At 46.5% G+C, this 21,030-nt stretch overlaps 1 protein-coding gene across 1 annotated transcript in view; it reads right to left on the bottom strand.

Annotated features, from left to right (window-relative positions):
* Positions 1-16,106, bottom strand: part of PRDM16 (PR/SET domain 16) — a gene marked incomplete at its 5' end in the record, with an annotated part of 172,859 nt that extends 156,753 nt beyond the window's left edge. Inside the window, one exon of the mRNA XM_081341093.1 lies at positions 16,070-16,106. Within this exon, the coding sequence (XP_081197219.1) occupies positions 16,070-16,106 (37 nt within the window). The remainder of the gene's footprint in view (positions 1-16,069) is intronic.
* Positions 16,107-21,030: the final 4,924 nt, after the last annotated feature.

The following is a 21,030-nucleotide window of genomic DNA, read 5'->3' as shown; positions in this document are numbered from 1 at the left end:
GATTCAGAGCAAGGGATTAATTGATTATTTTAATCTGTGGGATGGTTTGGGCCGTTTTGAAGGAGGACCCCTCTCTCGTTTTTAAACAAGAGCCCCACAATTCAATGACCTAACAGAAAATCTAATTGAACTCTGCCAATTGCAACTCAAACCTGTTTCACTGTGGCTATGACAATAAAAAAACCTCTCTCTTTTTTTTCTGCTAGTCTTCCTACACTTCTTAAATAATCTCTCCGCCGTGTCTTTCAGTGGGGCAGCAAAGGTACACATGCATAAACTACTCCGCTCTAATAATTGTGTTGAATGATGTTCCTTTTCTTAGTTACTGTGTTCCTTATCACAACTGGCGTTGTCTTGTCGCTTATATAAAACAGAGATGATGTACAGGATTGAGGTGGTCAACAGGAGGAAAGATGAAATGCAGAGGAAGCAAGGGTGGTGATTTTTCAAGGTCGTTTAATGCTGTCAGAAAAGGTGGACTTAAATTACGGAATATGAATAAATGATAGTTATTTATATTGTCTGCAAAGAAGGTCCCACGTGCCATTTTGATGATCTGGGAAAGCTGCACTAGCCAGAATGTAATCATCATTGCCCTAGTTTATCTTTCTTCTAAAGCAATATGGTACCAAAATCCACTAATTCTTCAACTGCTGAAGTAGAAACGAAAAGAATTAGAGTTTGGGGAGGCAAAAAAAAAAAAATGAAATTTCAGCCCTCTTTATTACCCATTCTGCTATTCCAGTTTTTATCTGCAAGGCTGAACTGGCTCCAGTTTACTCAATTGTATTAAAATATATATATAAAGCAAAACAAAATGTAAAGAAATCATATTTTTGGTTCCCATTCCCACCAGCTATAAAAGAAAAAAAAAAGTACCTTGGCAGAGTTCATTTTTGCACAGAAGACTTTTCGAAACTGATCACAGAACACCCGTGGCTCTATTAAAAGGAGAATTATTTATATATCATGGTCGAAAATTTAGAAATGTTTCCATTTGATCAAATTAAAAAAAAAAAAAAACGAAGCACGAGGCCCAGCTGGGCCGACGCACAGTTTCACTCCAGGCGTTTGTGACGGAGTCTAAAATGAAACTACTTTTCTTCTGAAAAAGTGGAGCGGCATTTCGCATGCAACTCAAGGCTGCTAACTCCCAGATCAGGAAGAATAAACAGTCAATTACAATGTATACAGAAGGGGTTGGGAAGGCAGCCCCAACAAGCCAGAAGACGTGATCCTGCCCAGATGACATTGCTTGATTCTTCCACATTATCTAAACCAGTGGGGTTTCTCAACCTCAGTGATTTTAAGATTTGTGGACTTCAATGCCCAGAATTCCCCAGCCAGGTATCCATGCTGGAGTATTCGGCGGAGTTGAAGTCCACCCATCACAAAGTTGAGGACGTTGAGAAACCACAGGAGGAAGAGGAGGAGGAGGAGGAGGAGGAGGAGGAGGAGGAGGAGGAGGAAGAGGAGGAGGAGGAGAAGAAGAAGAAGAAGAAGAAGAAGAAGAAGAAGAAGAAGAAGAAGAAGAAGAAGAAGAAGAAGAAGAAGAAGAAGAAGTAGTCATGTTTTTCAGTCCACAGTGAGATCATCAGTCTGATTCAGACTACTGGAATCAAAACAATTTAAATAGAGGTTTATTTGCACATCCAATTTAAATCAATCTATGTTGTAACATAGGCAATTCTGTTCAGACACGTCCTAAGTTAATTGTATTCAAGGGAACCAGAGGATTTTCAACAGTCCAAAGTTTATTTAACATTTTCATCTCAAACTGGTTAACAGCCAGTTCATCTCTCCTGGGGACTGCTGGGAAACGTTTTCCAACAGAGGACCAGGGAATTATTTCATAATTCGGCAAATCGGACAATCTTTGGGAGGACTGGCTTAATTTGGCAGCAATAATCGTTAGCTTAGCCCATGTCCTTCACAGCTTGCAAATAACTTCGGGCATTTTAGCCAACAAAACAAGAGCTTGGGATTTCAGTGGCAAGATCCAGGGGTAGGCAAACTTGGCTCTTTCATGACTCGTGGACTTCAACTCCCAGAATTCCTGAGCCAGCCAAGGTTGCCTACCCCTGCACTAGACCTCATGATCTATGGAGGTAAACAGGGCCCTGTCTCAACGCTTGGACTAAACGCAGAAAAAAAAATCAGAAAGATCAAACAATGTCACCCCACTACCCAATCCACCTCCACTATGGCCAACAGTTGACTATTTTATTTTATTTTTTTAAAAAATAGGAAATATTTATCATTTCGGAAGCTGCGGAAAACATGTTTAAATGTGGGGATTTGTCTCAGGATCTTTTGAGTTAATCACTGGGATATGTTTTAGCGTTGGGAGATTAACGGTAAGATTTAGTGTTCACTGTTAAATAGCCTCTGGTCGTAGGCTAAGTCCATTTTCAACAAACTAAATAACAAAAGGAGACAGAAGTGTATGATTCAGAGGGGGGGGGGGAGAAAAATATCAGACATGGCGTTTGCCTGGCTGCCAATAATCTATGCTGCCAATGGAAGGATAAACGGAAAACTCGAAAGAAAATCCACTGTAAATCGGTTCATAAAACATGCCTGTGAAAACAAATAGCTTTTCTTGGAGGGGTGATAAAACACACTTAGCTGAGAAAGCAACAAGCCCAGGTTTTTTTTTAAAAAAAGAAAAGAAATAAAATAAAATAAAAATAAAAGTAAGAATAGCAAGCCCCAACTGCATGATTACAAATTATCTTAACAGTACATTTGCACAAGGTTATAAAAATAGCAAGTAATGTGCCTTGGACTCCGGAGTTAGTGGAACGACAGCTAATGCAATAATGAATTGTTTCAAACGTTGGTGTTTAAGCCACAGAAAGCCGATTTGATCCAATTCTTTTTCCAGTAGGCCACACTGCCGTTAATGAAATTAAACATACCAATCGCGTTGGTTCCCCCCCCCTCCCCCGGGGACTCAGGAACCAAAAGCGCTGGCGGTTTGCTTTTTTTTTTATTAAAATAAATTGCAGGTCGCAAGATGGACTAATTGCAGGCAAAATTAAAAAAAGAAGCATTCCGCTGATATAATTAAGCCAATTTTCTGGGCCAGAATGAAGTAGGTTTGATATGACAGAGAGAGCACCCGGCACCAAAAAGCAGACAGTTAACTATTAGACAAATATTGTGTCACCCCCCAGCCTCCTGCCTTTTATCGAACCATGATGGCTAAATTTTCTCTGAACCGGGTTGTCAGGATGGCGTGCTCATGTGAAGCAGCTGACAGGGAAAGAAAAGAAAATAGAGCTGGGGTGGAATGGCTGTGAAATTAAAAGAAATAGAGAGGGGAAAAAACCCTTTTAGCTTAGATTCCTGCACACTGCGACAACCGAGCCCACTAATCATGGTTTGCTGAATAAGCCACAACTGGATTTGTTAAGCCACAAAATGTGGCTTGTCAAGTACAACGGCCAGGTTCTTGCAAACAAATAGAATTTACTGCAGCTGACAAAAAACAGTGCTAGGCTGCATTAACAGAGGGATAGAATCGAGATCACATGAAGCATTAATACCAATTTACAATGCCTTGGTAAGGCCACACTTGGAATACGGCATCCGGTTTTGGTCACCACGACTTAAAAATAAGAGGTTGAGACTCTAGAAAGAGTGCAGATAAGAGCAACAAAGATGAACAGGAGACTGGAGGCTAAAAACATATGAGGAACAGTTGCTGGAATTGGGTATGTCCAGTTTAATGAAGAAAAGGATGAGGGGGGACATGATAGCTGAGTTCCAATATCTCAGGGGCTGCCCCAAAGAAGAGGGAGTCAAGCTATTCTCCAAAGCATCAGAAGGCAGGACAAGAAGCCACGGATGGAAACTAACCAAAGCGAGAAGCAACCTGGAACTAAGGAGAAATTTCCTGACAGTTAGAACAATTAACCAGTGGAACAGCTTGCCTCCAGAAGTGGTGAATGCTCCAACACAGGAAGTTTTTAAGAAGAGACTGGACAGCCATTTGTCTGAAATGGTATAGGGTTTCCTGCCTGAGCAGGGGGTTGGACTAGATGACCTCCAAGATTCTTTCCAACTATTATTATTATTATTATTATTATTATTATTATTATTATTATTATTATTATTATTATTATTATTATTATTATTATTATTATCCTCCAGCATAGAAAAGACGAAATAAGCGTCATAGCAATAGCAATAGTACTTAGATTTATATACTGCTTCATAGTGCTTTTATAGTCCTCTCTAAGCAGTTTGCATAGTCAGCATTTTTGCCCCCAACATCTTAAAGTTGATAAGGTTGAGGGACCATGCCCTCCGCAAGTAGAAGCACCACAATTAACAACCAATGCAGTGGCTGCTTTTCCAGGGATAAAGAATGCCTAGCTTCAACAGAGACACACAAACACACACACTCTTTCCCAGCCAGAGCTCAAGCCAAACTAACCCATCCAGGCTTCACATCTTTTAAAGCGTTCCTTTCTTTGGGAAGGAAATTCTTGGTCCCTGCTGCCTTAATTTCCATCAACACACACACACACACACACTTTTCCTCTTTTGGGGTCACCTGAGCCATTGCATCTAAAAGTTATTCTGGCATGGGGGACTGCACAGGGAAACGTAGAATGGAGAAGGAGTTCATTTGAAAATAAGAATTCCCCCCCCCCTTTAAAAATAATCCTAGATAATTTGGATTTAGGCTGTAATTACACATCACTTCAATTACCAGATTAACTCCCTCTCCCCCTCCCCATTTCTAATTGCCTGACTGAATCACATGGTGGGGAGGGGGGGAATAAAAGAACTGTGAGGAGCAGCGAGGTCGGCCTTCGAAGAAGACGTTGATGGCAAAGAAAAATCAGAGGAAGTGGTGGGTGGGTGTCTTTCACTGGGAAAGAAAGGAAAGGCAAACAAAGTTGGAAGAAGGTGAAGAGAAATAGTGAGGTCAGGTGGAAGGGAGGGAGGGAAAGAGGGAGGGAAAGGGAAAGAGGAAGGAAGGAAGGAAGGAAGGAAGGAAGGAAGGAAGGAAGGAAGGAAGGAAGGAAGGAAGGAAGGAAGGAAGGAAGGAAGGAAGGGAGGGTCTATCTGGAATGAAATGCAAGATACAACAGGTGGATATTTATCTAGCTAGAGTCATGCCCCATTTTTACCTTAAACGTAGTAAATAAAACATAATGGGTACGTTCTCAGGAGGCTGGGATGTCTAAACAAACAAACAGACAAACAAAACTTTCTGGCCAATTCTGATTTATGCTTCATACATGCTGGAAACAAAGGTTGGTCTCTCCTAGCTCCAGAACCACCTCCAAACCCAACTCTAGTTTAGCTTAGCTACCCAAATCCGCCCAGGTCAACTCCGGTTCCTTTGAGGCAGGATAGAAATGGATTTCCAAAAGTATCCGTGAACTGTACGGGGAGAGAAAGTTGGAGGGCGTGTTCCACACAGTCTTCCCAGTTCAAAGAGACCGTCTCTCCCACTGGGCAACAGCGGGAGCAGAGAGACTGCTGATGGGAAAGGAGAAGACCTGGTCCAACGAGGGCCTCCAGAAAGCGGACAGAAGTTCTGGGGTCAGAAACTGCATTGATTGACACCCACAGATCTCAAGAATGTGAACGTGGCCTTGAGCTGAAGACTTTGTGCTGTGTTGTTGAGAACTCCTTAATCAATGACATCCATCGGAGGCATCCTGGCAGGGCAAAGAGCTCCATCCAGGATGCCAGGACCAACCCCATGGTCTGAAGCTCAAGTTCTAGACCTTGCTAGAAGTCCAATATTGGGAAGAACCAGGCTGGCCTTCTGTGAGCGCGATCTCCAAGGTCCCTTCCAACTGTCTTATTCCGTTTTTCAATTGGTGGCACAGATAATGGGGTAGCGATCCCAAGGATATAAAAGAAATTGATGTTTGAATTAATGCTTTTAATCTTTTTTTCAGTTTAAATTAATAATTTCCTGCAATTCCTGCATTTCGGACGCCAGACGAGATGAGGCCGCTAGAAGACTGACATTTTCCCCTGGATTTCAAAGGCTGGCGAGCTTCCTCATTCTGAGTTTGTAAGGCCACCTTGGCAGTAAATGCACGACCTGGGAAAAATCCCTGCCTAAAGCTGGAACGTCAAAGATGCTCCCCAATCAACCTCCATCCTCTCAAAAGAGCAGGTTAGGACCAGCTCAATAAAAGATGCAAAGCATCCATCAGCCCAAGTCAGTCAATGTTGGGAATAGTGTCCTTGTCCTTGTGCCTCTGGACTACATCTCCCAGCATCCCTTGGGCCCTGCTGGCTGGAGGTCCAGGGATTCAGAGGGGAGGGTGGCTGCTTGCCTGGAGGCTGTGCACCCCCCCTCCAAGATTCCCTGGGAGTAAAATTAAATGACTGCCTGTTGCACCTTGAATTGGGGATTCTTGGAACAAAACCAGGATTGCCAGTCTTTTGCTGGGGGGGTCATGTCAATCAAGGCTGGAGGTTTTTAAGAAAAAACTGGACAGCGGTTTGTTTGAAATGGTATAAGGTCTCTCCTGCTTGTGCAGCGGGCTAGACTGGATGACCTCCAAGGTGCCTTCCAGCTCTGTTCCAGGTCCAAGCCCAGGTACACATGCAGGATCCTTTGAACTGGAGGTCCCTGTGTTCTTAGATCTGCCCTGAGCATCTGCAATAACATTTCCCCACCAAGGAATTTCTGCACATGGCTAGAAGCTCTCTTGGCATCCCACAGCACACTCACGCCAGAACTAATTGTGCCTCAGTGTAAGAGAGAAGAAAACATCTTTATTATTATTATTCTTTTTTAAAAAAAAATTCCCCATCTGGCTGCCCATGCGGATCAAGCTGCCAAGATCTAGACAACCGATCAGCAGGAGAAAGATGGTTTCTGGGTGTTCCTCACCCAGGGAGAAAAAGAGATTTTCTCCCTGGGTCTACATTTCCGAGGCCCCCTTGTATAGAGAGAAAGGCCTGGGGAAAAAGAAAAAGAGAGAGAGAGAGAGAGAGAGAGAGAGAGAGAGAGAGAGAGAGAGAGAGAGAGAGAGAGAGAGAGAGAGAAAGGAAGGAAGAGAAAGGAGAGATGAGGAATGCCGAAGCCCAAGGGGACAAAGAGTTCTTTATGCCTTAAGTAAGGTGACCTCATTGGCATTTTCAGAAAAAGGAAAAGGGGGGGGGGAGAGAGAAAAACCTTTGGAAACCCATGCCCCAAAGACTTTATAACCTGAGGAACAATTCAAACCCTGCCCTTTTGCTTTCTCTGAGCAGAGCCTGGGGCCGTCCGCTGGACTCTCATGCAACGCTTCATAGAGAGCAATTATGATTTCATAATTCAAAGCATTTCAAACCTCTGTCTCCCCCCCTCACACAGACACCCCCCCATTGCTTCCCCTTCCACCACCATTCACCAGCTTGTGGATTTCACAGAACAGTAATGGAGCAGAAACTTCTTCGCTCGTTGGAGTTTGCGATCAAAAAAAAAAAGACACCACACCGAAGGAAAGAGGCATGAGGAGGGCAAAGGAAAACATTGTTCAGTACAGTCAGGTGTTCTCTCCACCTCTCCCTAGTGGTAAGCTAAAAGATTTTTTAAAAGGAAAATAAGGGAAGAGTCCATATATATATATATATATATATATATATATATGGACACACAGGAGAATTAGAAACAATGGAGTTACTTAGCCTAAATGGTCTGTATCCTTGGGCAAGAGTCAAGTGTCTATTACGCCAATATTTCCCTTTTACAAATATTATTTGTAGGGATCCAAATCAGGAAAGGGTCCTGGTCACTTGCAAGCTAAAAACTAGCCACTCAGGAAGTCCAAGGGAAAAATAATATCCGAGTCATTTCCTTAATATATCAGTAGATCCCTGAATACGCTAGATGAGGCCATGATCTCAATGCTACATCTTTTTAAGGAAACAAAAAAGGGGGAAAAACTGGGAAGGAATGTAAGGAAATAGCCAGGAAAGGTGTAAAATAACAGACACACGCACCGCGACAAGTACAGCAAATAGAAACAACGAGGAAGGCAATAAAATAATATCTGCCTTTTAGAATCGACTCTCAACAGGAAAGGAATCAGCACTTAAGAAATACACCCTTAAGCAGAGCAACCATGAAGTCCTCAGGGAAGATATCCAGAGATATCTGGGATACCTCTACGGCTACAAAAAAAAAAAAAAATCAAGACTCAACGCAAGCCATGGTTGTCCCGGTGACAACTCTGTGGAGGTGAAAGTTGTGTTCTCAAGGAGAAAGAGTGTGGACATTTTTGAGCTGGCATGTTGAAGAAGACTCTTAAGAGTTACCTTGGACAGCCAAGAAAAAAAAAGAAAGAAGTGGATTATACAATAATCCGGGTTTTTTTACAACTGTTGCAGCATCCCCCATGGTCACATGATCAAAATTCAGATGCTTGACAAACTGGCTTTTATTTAGAACAGTTTTGCAGCGTCCCAGGGGGAGTCACGTGATTCCCCCCTTTTGCGACCTTCTGGCAGGCAAAGTCAAGGGGGAAGCCTTACTCACTTAATGGCCGTGTGACTAAGTAACTCCAGTGATTCCCTGAACTTTGAAAAGAAAGGTCGTAAAAATGGGAGAAAACCCGCTCAACCACTATCTTGCTTGGCAATGGAAATTTTGGGGCTCAGTCGCGGCCGGTCGTAGGTCGAGGACTATCTGTATTCCCTATTATTGCACACACATTAACAAAGGAGAGAAACAACCTAGAACTAAGGAGAAATTTTCTGACGGCAGGAATAGTGGAACAGCCTGCCACCAGAAGTTGTGGGTGCTCCAACCCTGGAGGTTTTTAAGAAGAGACTGGACAGCCATTCGTATGAAATGGGATAGGGTGTCCTGCCTGAGCAGGGGGTTGGACTAGAGGACCTCCAAGGTACCTTCCACCACCATCATCATCATCATTATTATTCAATACAAGGCAGAGAAGATTCAAGCACCCCTCTTCACTGAAAAGATGTTAGTTTACTAAGAATTAATTATTAGATATGTTGCCCATCCTTTTCTTAGAAGTGAGAGCAGCCCAATTCCCTCCTTAAGCCAGGCAGACAGAATGACTGGGGGCTTCCCTAGTTACCGTAGAACCACCCCCACCCCCCAATGGTGTCTGTTTCTGACTTGTTAGATTTAAGAGCTGGAGTTGCCTTTCCCCATTAAATTATTTGCCATCAGTGTTCTCACCATCAGCAATCTCAGCGGCTCACCGACGCAGCTGTCGTAATTGTCTGGGCAGGAGACCACTTGGAAATCCCACGGTTGGGGAAGACTTTTTTTTTTTCGCCATGGAGTCCCAGGTATGAACTCAGTTACAGGAGCAGGTTGGGGACAGGTCGTCATGGAGAAAAACCTGTGGTCGGTAGGAGTGACAAACAGCTCGATGGCACATAATCAGTCGATCAATCGGACAAATCAGTAAGGACCACGGGTGTTTCAGGGGCTCTGTTTTAAGGCAAAAACTGCTGTTTTGACCCATTTTTAGGCCAGCTCTGCACACCCAGCAGATGCCTCCAGGCTGTTCAGAAACCTACATTCCCCTAACCAGCAAAGCTGGATTGAGGGTAAACTTCGCTTGGCCTGTGGCTTGCTATACTGGGGGAAGCCATTCCTAATTTCAGGCTCGTGGGGTGTGTGTGTGTGTTTTTTGGGGGGGTGGGGTGGGTTTCCCTCCAAAAGGCTCAGTAACAAAAGCTTTCGGCAGCAACAGCCCTGGAGGAAATCTTGAAATCCAGCTCTTTTAAGAAGGCTCCTTGCCGCCTTTAGAGGCGGCCTGTCTCAGAAATAAGAGGCTGGGGGGGGGGGAGATCTGCCCGCCGAGGGTCTTCTGCGGGGAGGGGGGCAACCTGTTGACGCAGGCAGCCCTTCAACTCACTTAGGAAAACAACCCCCCCCCCGCTTTTCTATCCTTTTTGCCGCCATGTTTAACCCGCGACGTCACGTGACGTCGCGCGACCTTTCTCCCCGTCGCCGGCAAAGGGGTGGGCGCGGTTTCCGGGTGACGCGTCCTGATGACGCGTCCGGCCCGCGGGCCGGCAGTTTGACAGGTCTTGGCGCCCCAGAAGTGTAAAAGAGGTAAGACTTTAAAAAGTATCCATTTTAATTCTTAAGCCTGGTTTTTGGAGGGAGGCTTTAAGCATGTGGTGTGTGTTGGAACCATGTGAGAAACTTAAAATGCCAATGTTAAAATCCAACATGTTAAAATATGTTAAAATCCAATAATCCAAATTATTCATCTAATGTATTCTTATTTTATTGCCCTGTACACCGCCCTGAGTCCTCCAGGAGAAGGGCGGTATATAAATCAAATAAATAAATAAATAAATAAATAAATAAATAAATAAATAAATAAATAAATAAATAAAATATCCTTTTTACGATCCTGTAAACCCTTAATTCAGGTTAGTCAGGGCGACTGGATGGAGGTGGCCCTGCTTCCTGAGACCACATGGGATTTGCAGCAGATATTTCATCTTTGCGCTTTAAGAGAGAGAGACATCTGCTACGTAGGATTGAACTCTCAACCTTCTGAATAGGAAGTGAGCCAAAATGTTTGATGCCACTCCCAGCAGACTGGACTCTCCAAATGAGGTCTGGTGCCTCATGACAACAACCTTGCTGTAAGTGTACAAGAGAGAGAGGGGGGGGGGAAAGCTAATAGAGCATGAGGACAATTAACCAGTGGAACAGCTTGCCACCAGAAATCGTGGGCGCTCCATCACTGGAGGTCTTTAAGAAGAGGCTAGACAGTCTGAGATGGTGTAGGTTCTCCTGCTTAAGCGAGGGTTGGACTAGAAGACTTCCAAGGTCCCTTCCAACTCTGTCTATTGTATTCTATTGTATTCTATTGTATTCTATTCTATTCTATTCCTTTCCTATTCCTATTGCTATTCCTAATTCTATTCTATTCTATTCTATTCTATCCTATCCTATCCTATCCTATCCTATCCTATCCTATTATATCTGCGGAAGCGGAAGCGGAAGGAAGGAAGGAAGCCCTGTAGGCACACTTTAATAAAGTCAGCGTAAAGCTCCCCAAATCAGTCGTGACTTTTTTGGGGGAGTCTTCCCAAACCTTTCAGCGGAGGAAAGTGAAAATAAATGAGACAGTATTGCTACCATCACCTTCGTAGTTCAGGAATTAACAGGAGGAGGGGAAAAACGCGGCGGGTGCCCAGATTAGATCTTGGGCACTCCAAATAATAATAATAATAATAATAATAATAATAATAATAATAATAATAATAATAATAATAATAATAATAATAATAAGTTGGAAGGGACCTTGGAGGTCATCTAGTCCAACCCCCTGCTCAGGCAGGAAACCCTATACCATTTTGGACAAATGGCTGTCCAGCCTCTTCTTAAAAACTTCAGGTTGTTCCACTGGTTAATTGTTCTAACTGTCAGGAAGTTTCTCCTTAGTTCCAGGTTGCTTCTCTCCTTGACTAGTTTCCATCCGTTGCTTCTTGTCCTGCCTTCGGGTGACTTTGGAGAATAGCTTGACTCCCTCTTCTTTGGGGCAGCCCCTGAGATATTGGAACACCGCTATCATGTCACCCCTCACTCTTCTCTTCGTTAAACTACACATACCCAATTCCAGCAACCGTTCCTTCTATCTTTTAGCCCCCAGTCCCCCAGTCTCAGGTCCCTTTAAAAAAACAAAAACAAAAAAACACCCCACATTTATTTTTCTCCAGGTCGGGGTCAACGCCAAACGGCCGCCCTCGAGGAAAAGGCCCAGACGCTCAGAGCAGGGAAGCGGGCGCTTCTCGCCCCCTCCGATCCCGGTTAAAGCACCTTCACTTCCGCGGCATTGGCTTTCCAAGCAGCCGGCTCTTTTCTCTCCACTCGAGAAGTCCCGTCCTTCCCTCTTTCTTTCTTTCTTTCTTTCTTTCTTTCTTTCTTTCTTTCTTTCTTTCTTTCTTTCTTTCTTTCTTTTGTAATTAGAGGAAGAAAGCCTCTCTTAAGTGGACTTGGAGAGGGGGGGCGCAAACTGCGTTTTTGTTTTTTGTTTTTTTTTAAAAAAAGCACGCCGCTTTGAAATGCGGTTTGCGTAGCAGGGGGAAGGCGAAGCCAGCGGCGTTTTGACTTGGCCTTCCCTCTTTCCCGTGAAAGTAGGATGATCGAGGAAGGTGTTAATAATATTAATAAAATCATCGTGTGTGCATCCAGCAAGGGGCGGGGGAGGGAGGGGATCTGAACTGTGCCCCCTCCGCTTTACCCCTTTTTTTAAGTTCGAAACTCCGCTGCTAAGTAGATAAGAACCCCCCACTGTTTAATAATAATAATAATAATAATAATAATAATAATAATAATAATAATAATAATAATAATAATAATAATAATAGAAATTGAATTACAAGCCTGGACGAGCCAAGGTGGGTTTGTTTTTAATTTAAAAAAAAAATTCTGGTCAAACCAAATTTGGGGATCCCTCAGGCCTGGGGAGGGAATCCGAAACTAGCCACTCACCAGGCATTTAAGGACACCCGAGGCGACGATGCAGGCTCGGTCTGGAGATCCCACCTTAGCCGTCGGTTCGCCCAGCGGTGGGTCCGTTCCTCCGTTTCTCCCTTCTTCCCCCCCCCACACACACACCTGGAGGAGGTCCTTGAGATCCGGAAACCTGGACTACCGTGTTTTTTTGTTTTGTTTTTTTGTTTTGTTTTTAATCCTTAAAAGGATTGTCGGCTTCAAAAGACGTCTTTCCATCTCGGCAGCGCCCCTGCTCGCTGGGTTTTCCTTTCTTTTTTTTCCCCCAGGCCTTCTGAAAGGTTGAGTCTGGGGTCCCTATCAAAGCCAAGACACTTCCAGGTTGGATCAAGCGGGAAACGGCGAGGGGGGCGGGGGAGAGAGAAAGAGCCCGCGGCCCCCTCCCGTCTGACTTCAAGACCTTTACTCTCCTACTACCCTTTTAAGAAGAAAAAAAAGTTATGTGTTACCTGTTAGACACACACGCACACAATATGTGTAACATACAGGGTTTTTTTTTTCTCTCAATAGGCCTCTACAATTGGGGAAGGGGGGAATGAGAAGGAAGGAAAGCAAAGATGCCACGCTTATAAAGGCCGCCTGATTTGGGGTTAATTTCACTACATTTCCCCCCCCCCGTCTGAAATTGACAAATTCTAACCAGGCGCCATTCGATGCAACACGTTTTCTTTTTCCGCCCGGGCAAATCGCTGCTGGAGAAAAGGTGTTAAAACCCTTAATAAACTACTATTTTCAGAACGAGGGAAGTTTTATGCTGGTGTTTAAATGCCTCCTCGGAAGAAAGATCGGGGAAGCCTTGGCTGAAAAACAGATTGAACAGCAACCTGGCCAGAGCCGCTGCTGGCCAGCAAGTTCCGTCGCCGTGAAAAAATAGTTATTATTCGAGAGCTTATTTATCTCAGACTTGTGCAAGCCACGCGCGGTGGGGTCAGAGAGACCTTTTCTCCTTTGAGTGCCCAGCAGTGGCAGCTGGAGAAGAAGAGGCCAAAACGGTGAGATTTCTTCTTCTTCCTTTTTTTTTTTTTTTGCCTGTGGAAACTGCCGGGACAAGCAGGCGAAGGAAGGAAGGAAGGAAGGAAGGAAGGAAGGAAGGAGAGAGAAAGAGAAGAAAGGGAAAAAGAACGAAAAGGAAGGAAGGAAAAAAGAAAGAGAAAGAAGAGAAAGGGGAAGGAAGGAAGGAAGGAAGGAAGGAAGGAAGGAAGGAAGGAAGGAAGGAAGGAGAGAGAAAGAGAAGAAAGGGAAAAAGAACGAAAAGGAAGGAAGGAAAAAAGAAAGAGAAAGAAGAGAAGGGAAGGAAGGAAGGAAGGAAGGAAGGAAGGAGAAAGAGAGGAAAGGGAAAAAGAACGAAAAGGAAGGAAGGAAAAAAGAAAGAGGAAGAAGAGAAAGAGGAAGGAAGGAAGGAAGGAAGGAAGGAAGGAAGGAAGGAAGGAAGGAAGGAAGGAATTTAAAGCAGGGAGGGAGGAAAAGAAAGAATCCATGGTAAGTGTTGCCCATTTCTTAACTGAACAGTGAAAGGGAGATTTCCAATCTTTTAAACTTTGGACGTTACTGCAGAAACAAATCAACTTGCATTCTTTCCCGCGGATTAAATCAGATCTGCAAAGCCGCTGCTTCGCCCGTTCAACCGCGTACGGCAAGCGGGGAAGCCTCGGCCTGGGAGGACGGAGCAAAAGGCTGCCGCTTGCAGTCATCTTGACCTTGAACAAGAACCAGAGAAAACGCTCGGCTTGCGGACGGGAAGCGTTAACAACCACCCCAAACAACAACAACAACAACAAAAAGAGACCAAGACTGGCGACAAGAAAACTCGCCTCTTTCTTAAGGGGGAGGGCGGTGCAATTAATCGAAACCTTGGCAGAATGATCGACACCCCCCCTCCGCCCCACCTCCAGCCAGCAAAGAAAAAATAAATAAAAATGAAGCGTTTTTGCAAGGAACTGCTCCGTCCTTGGAAAAGGCAGCGCTTGAAAGGCGAATCACACAGGGCGAAGTTAGAGGCCATAGAAGTCGGGGACCGGGGGGGGGGGAGAAGAGAAGTGGGGGTCAGGAACCGCCGCTGGGCCGAAACGTCTAATTTTCCTGTCGCAAAATCGGTCTGCAATGGGAAGGGATCCCACTTAAAGCCGCCGCCGCCGCTTTGGACTCGGGCGCCTTTTTCCATTTCCCAGAAACTTTCAAACCACACTTTTCTGCTCCGAAATTTTGCGCCTTCTTGTTTTGTTTTTTTTTTCTCCTCCCGGCCTTAGCGAGTGAGAGAGTAGACAGCCAAAGCCGGCGTCCATCAAACTCAAAAAGGCAAACTGAACACCCCCGGCCACAGTCTGGAGCCGACCTGAAGTCGGGCGCCAGAAAGTTCGATCAAGAAGCGAGAGTTGCAGCTCCCTCGCGAGCCGAGCAAAAGTCCTCGGTTCTTTGGCCAAGGAGGTCTTTTTGCGGGAGGGGAGTAGGTGAGGAAAAAGTGTGTGTGTGTGTGGGGTGGTGGTTAAATCGTCACTTGACAGTGGAAGACTCCGAAATCTTACATCTTCTGCGTTGCCCGCTTTTTAAAGTAATAATAATAATATTAAAAATACCGGTTTGCATTTCATTAGCCGCCGATTCCTCTCCCCCAGCTGCGTCTTCCAATGTATCCCACCCAGATATATCGGTACACACGATAGTCTCTCTCTTCCACGGGAGATTTCCCCGGTTTCCATTTTCTGTCCCCCCCCTCCTCAAAATAATGGACGAGAGGAAGAGGAAGAAGAAGATTGCCTATTCGTTTGCTCGCCCCCTCCCCAGCTATGAACCCCAAATGAACGGGAGCCCTCCCGTTGTCTTTGCATATTTCCAGTCTGCCCCCCCCCCCGCGACTTGAGAGGCCTGCATGGCTTTCTCTCCCCCCCCAAAAAAAAACCCGGAAAAAAAAAAGAATAAACACTACATTCGGGCACTCCCCGCCAACTTCCAGCAGCAGCGCTTTTGCTGCCAGCCGTGAATCTCTAGCGCCCACTATTCAAAGAGTCGGGAATTAAAAGAGAGGGGGGGGGAAAGAAAACTTTTGCAAAAAAAAAGGAAGAAAGAAAGAAAGAAATGTACACACACTCTCCGCACCAGAACTTGGAAAGAACTCGGAGCAGGGGGGGGAGGGGGAGGGGTTGCGAAGCTTCAACTTTTGCTTAACTTTCGCTTTTCTCTCTCTCTCTCTCTCTCTCTCTCTCTCTCTCCCCGACACACACACCCCACACCCCGCCATCCTGGGGAGCCCTGCGCGGCGCAGAAGGGGCGACCCCCGCCGATCCCCGGGGAGTGCCGAGCGGGCGAAGCAAAACGCAAGAGCTCGCTCCAGATGCGCGCAGCCCGGCGGCCGGGAAGCGAAGTCTGCCCGGCTTGGCTGTGGCCCGCAGCGGCGAGGAGAGAAACCACGCAGCCCCCACTTCCACCCCCGCCTGGCCTCCGCGCCCTGTGCTCCCCGGAGAGCCAGCCCGGCTTTCTCCCCCACCCACCCCCGGCGCGCGCGTTCCTCTCCTCTTCCTCCTCCTCCTCCTCCTCCTCCTCCTCTGGCCTCCGCTCGCCCCCGCGGGACAAAGGGAACCTTACTTTTCGGCAGTTTCCTGGCCCGCGCCTTGGATCGCATCTTGCCGGCGCGCTGGAGCCTTCCTTGAACCCGCAGCTACTCTGCCGCCGCGCGATCATCCTCTCCCCAGCATTGTCAGTTCGGACACCTTCGCACATGCGCAGAGAGCATTCAATCTGACACCCGCTCCGGGGCCAAAAGGGAAGGGGGAAGAAGAAGAGGGGAGGGGGGGGGGGGAAACCAGAAAAAAAAGAAAGAAAAAGAAAAAGAAAGGAGAAGGAAGGGGGAAAAAACAAAAAAAACAACCAGCACCAATCCTTCCAGGGCTGGTTTCTTCGAGAGTTGAAAGGCTGGGGGGGGGGGAGAGAAGAGGGGGGAGGGAGGTGGATTTTTCCCCCTCTCCCCTCGCCCGTCCTATCCTCTTCCTCCTGGTCGCTATTCTTCACCCCCCCTCGTTTTCTTCCCCCCGGATCTGCCCCTTTAAGAAAACCCTCTCCCCCCCCTTCCTCTCTAACCCTTTCCACGCTGCCCACTCGCCCGAGGATGGACAGACTTCGCAAGAAGCGGTGCAAACATCTGGGAAGAGGTGACTTTAAAATTATTTTTTATTTTATTTTTATTATATATACACGTGCGTGCATGCACGCATACACACACACACACACATGCATACATATGGCGTACTCATTCAGATAAACGGTTGCAAGTTAAGGGGGGGAGGCGAGGCTGGAAACTGGATAATTGCGCACCGCACTTGGCAAATTAAACCGTCGTTATTGGGGACCCTCGCGATTGGCTCTCCCCTTCCCGGCGCTGGGCCCGATCCCCTCCGCGCCTACTCGCGAGTAAAGGTCCTTCTCTGCCCCCCCCCCCACCAATGCCCCTGCTCGCCCGGCTGAAGCCGGCATGGCTGGCCCAAAGAAGGAGCGCGACCTTGGCAAAGGCGGGACCGACCCGGATCTGCTTAGAAGTAGTTGCTTGCTGCTGATTGTGATGGTTATGTATTGTTATTGTAACGTTATTGCTCTTTCTTTCAAGGAAGCGGAGGGGGGGCTGCCTCGGCGGGCGCGGGGGGGGGGTGGAACGGGCGTAAAGGCGCTTTAGGATCGGGCCGGAATGGGGACGCCGCCTGTTTGGCTGCTGCGTAAAAACGCGCCGGTGCCAACTTTGGGTGCCATCTCAGCTGACCCCCCCCCCAGCGCTGCGAGGCCTAAGGGCGACGGCGTCGGGGTGGGTGGGTGCTTTTCCTCCCCACCCCACCCCGTTAATAAAACGCGTGGTGGATAGGGAGACCTTTTAATTCCTTTTTCTCCCCTTTTTAATTCCTCCTCCTCCTCCTCCTCCTCCGCTTTTGCTGGGGACGGACGTGGGTCGAATCGGGAGGAACCCCCGACGCCGGACCGAATTGGGTGGGGCATTGATTTATTTTGTGGCCTCCCGGGTCCCGAACTGCCGGCTCCTTTTTTCCTGGACGAATTGCGGAGAAGGGGACGCGTCACCCACCCGATCTAGGGAGAACAGAGAGGTAAACTTTTCTGGAAATATTGTCGAATTGTAAAACGCGGCGCGTCTTGCGGGGTTCCCCCTCCGTGGGGAAAGCGATCAAAAGAGGGGGAGGGGAGAAACTTCCCTTCTCTCCCCCCCTTCCGTGTTTCAGGAGTTTTACTTTTGCGGCGAACTTTCCGTCTTATTATATTAATGGATTTATTTCACGGACACCCCAACTTTATTTCGTCCGGTTTTGCCTTCCATTTTCCCTGAAGCTAATTTTGCACGGTGCTTTCTTTCTCCCTAACGTTGGCGATTATTATTATTATTATTATTATTATTATTATTATTATTATTATTATTATTATTATTATTATTATTATTATTATTATTATTATTATTATTATTATTATTATTCCTCTTTTGTTCACAGGTTCAAGGAAAAAAATGGCTTGAGTAGAAAGCGGGCGGGTAAGTATCGGCTTCAGATCGGCGTTCGGGATTAAACGATCCTATTCTTTCTTTGCTTTTTTCCGAAAGCGAAGAAAAAAAATCCGATTTTTGCGCTAGCCTTCCAGAAACTAACCCCTTGCAAAATAAAAAATCAAAAAAAAAATCGAAGGAATCATTCAGAAAAGGGAAAGAGTCCCTCAATTTGTGAGGACTATACGGGTGACTCCCAGATATAGAGAGAGGGCGGAATAAGAGATGGGCGGTTTTTATTAATTATTGTTACCTAATTAATGGCGTTCTTTGGGGAGTTCAAGTAGCGTGAAAACGATGTTGACGGGAACGGAAGCTTTGTGCGGGGATTAAAGGAGTGGGGGGCGGAGGTGTGGAACCCAAAAGAAAAAACAGCCTCGGATGCTTTCAATAAATAAACCAGATATTTAATTTTTTTTTTAAAAAAAAGCGAGCGAAGGCAGGACTAGGGGCGTTCCCTCTCCAAAAATAATAGGGGCCCGAAAAGCAGGTAGAAAAGAAAGGGAGGGGGGAAGAAAAAGAGGTTTGATGGAAGTTTAAAAAAAAGGTAAGGTCTTTGCTAATAAAAAAATAAGCATAAAAATAATGGGGCTTTTGGGGGTTTTTTTTGGCAAAGGACTTTTCGCTTCTACGGTGGCTTTAGCTGCGTCGAATACCTCGGGCGTGCACGTAGAGAGGCACACAAATATCGGCAGGCCTAGATTCATTCCTAGTCCATGTATCCCATTGTGTGTGTGTGTGTGTGTGTGTGTGTGTGTGTGTGTGTTCCATATGTAAACACTTGACTACTGGAGAGGTCTTGGGGTAGACAGACGTTCCTCTTTGCGTTTCTTTTCTATGCGCTTTTAAAGTTTGGCTTTCAACGGGCCCTCCAAGTCACAAACCCTTAACTGCACAGATTTAATTACAATCAGAGGGGGGGGGCGGCGGAAAGAGGAAGGTCGGCGGGTGTCGCTTGCTTTAATTTCCAGCTCCGCGACCCTCGGCTTGGACGGAGAGCCTTTCTTTTCTTTTTTCTTTTTTTATTTTAAAAAAAATCTGTCAAGGTTTCTCTTTCCGCACCCCCCCTCCCCCAAGTCCTTTTTCACACGTTTTCTCTAAAGCTGGGCACGGAGAAAGTTGGAAAGGGGGAAAGAATACCAGCTAGACTCGAACAGGGGTGGGTAACCTGTCCTTTTATTAAAGAGACTTTATTATTCTATTATTGTTTTGGGTTTTGAATTAACACCGCCCCCCCAAAAAATAATAATAAAAGAACAGAGGGTGGGGAATGTCATCTTCCAAGCAGGCCCAGTCCCGACTGTTTCCCTTAGAAGGTGTCGATTTGGATTTCAGACCTAATTTTATTTATTTATTCATTTATTTAGGGGGTGGGGGAGAGAGAAAGGATTAGAAACAAAATGCCTTGAACACGGAAGGCGATTTTTCCACCCGCGGAGAAACTCGGCGATTGGAATAAAGAAAAGAAAAAAAGTTGGTTTTTCTTCCAGCGCAAATATTTCGGCAAGGGCGAATCGGGACGCCGACGGGTGCGTTTACTCAGGTCAACGTCAACCTTAGGAGATGCGTTCCCACGATTTACTCAGTCTGGTGGGGTTTAATTTCGGTTTCGATATGCAGATGGTTGGGCAGGTGAGCGTCTAGTTACTTTACGCTTCAGTGAAGTTTTTTAAAAAAATGTTTTAAAAAGTTGTCGTGTGAACGCGGCTATTTAATTTCTCTTCCCCTCTTATTTAACGTCTGTTTCCTTTCCCTCCGATCTGTTTCCTAGGAACAAATTCCCGTGGAGGCGAATCGCTTGTTGTAACCCAGGCCCCGATCCGTTGGAGCTGGGGGCCCTTCCTTCCGAGCAAACCTGGGCAAGGGCCTTAAGGCGACCGCGATTTACTTGCGAGTAAAAGCAGTTGGGATCGTCACTTAAAGTAGAAGAACTCTCGTAAGAACTTGGGGGCTGGGGGGTTTCTGCTGAGCAAGGCGTTGCGGTTGGGTTCCCACGACGCGCTAACTCAGGCTAAAGGGAGGATGGGTCTCACTTGCCCTCGGCCCAGCCTGTGGGGGAATCCCGGTCCTCGTTTCCAAGCATCCGTGTCCTCTGAATCCCAGGGCCGGATGGAAAGCTGACTTCGTGGGAATTCAACAAACCCAGAGAACGGCGCCTTTCCCCAACTCCAGAAGCTTTGCCCCCTTGGACGCCTGAAGTCCCGTGTTGGCGACTGAACCAGAGGAAAAACGAAGTGCGTGTGTGGGGAGGCGTGAACGGTTGAAGGAGAACCTCTGGGATGCGGGTTGGAGGACGTGCACCTGCCTCCCCCATCCCGAAGGTCCAGGAGAGGCCGCGTCGGGTTAGGGGAAGAAGGGAGCGCTACTCAATTTAAACTCCTAGATCCAAGGCGGGATATAAATCTAACAAAACAGAATTGATTAACCCCCGCGTACCCCCGAATTCTCCAGTCGAGAGAGGGAGAGAGGAAAGGAAGGCACCGTTGCAAAGCTAACACCTCAAACCGGTTCACACCGATCCCTTTCACGGGTTTTCCTCCAGGCTTATGGTCCCATTTTCTGGGTTCCCCCCAAGCAAGGGAGCCCAAATCTTTCTCGCTCTCCAGCAAAGCTGAAACGGGATTGACTCGCTTGGGGTACTCACAACAAGCTGGTTAAGCTCCCCCAGGGTTTCCTGTCCCCACAACACCGCACACTCCGCCAGAAACACAGCAGTGGCTGCCTTTGTGCTAAGCCACAGGCAAAACCTCTGGCTTTAACCCACTATGGGAATGCAGGCCTAAGTCTGATTTCTAGCCAAGATGGCATCCAGCCTTAGGATGGTGGGAGCATAACCCTATACTGGTTAAAGCAGCCTTGTCCCACGTGGGTCCTCAAGCGCAGCAGGAATATGGGCAACTCAGTGGGCAGGTTGTGGTGTCACAGGGTCAGTCACACAGCCACAGGTAAGTCTTTCTTGCCCTGGCTGGCCTACCTCACAGGGTTGTTATAACAAGGAGAGAAAGGAAGCTGT

Source organism: Vipera berus, assembly GCF_964194415.1.
Source record: "Vipera berus genome assembly, chromosome: 17".
Lineage (NCBI taxonomy): Eukaryota > Metazoa > Chordata > Lepidosauria > Squamata > Viperidae > Vipera > Vipera berus.
This window is presented reverse-complemented; position numbering and strand designations above follow the sequence as displayed.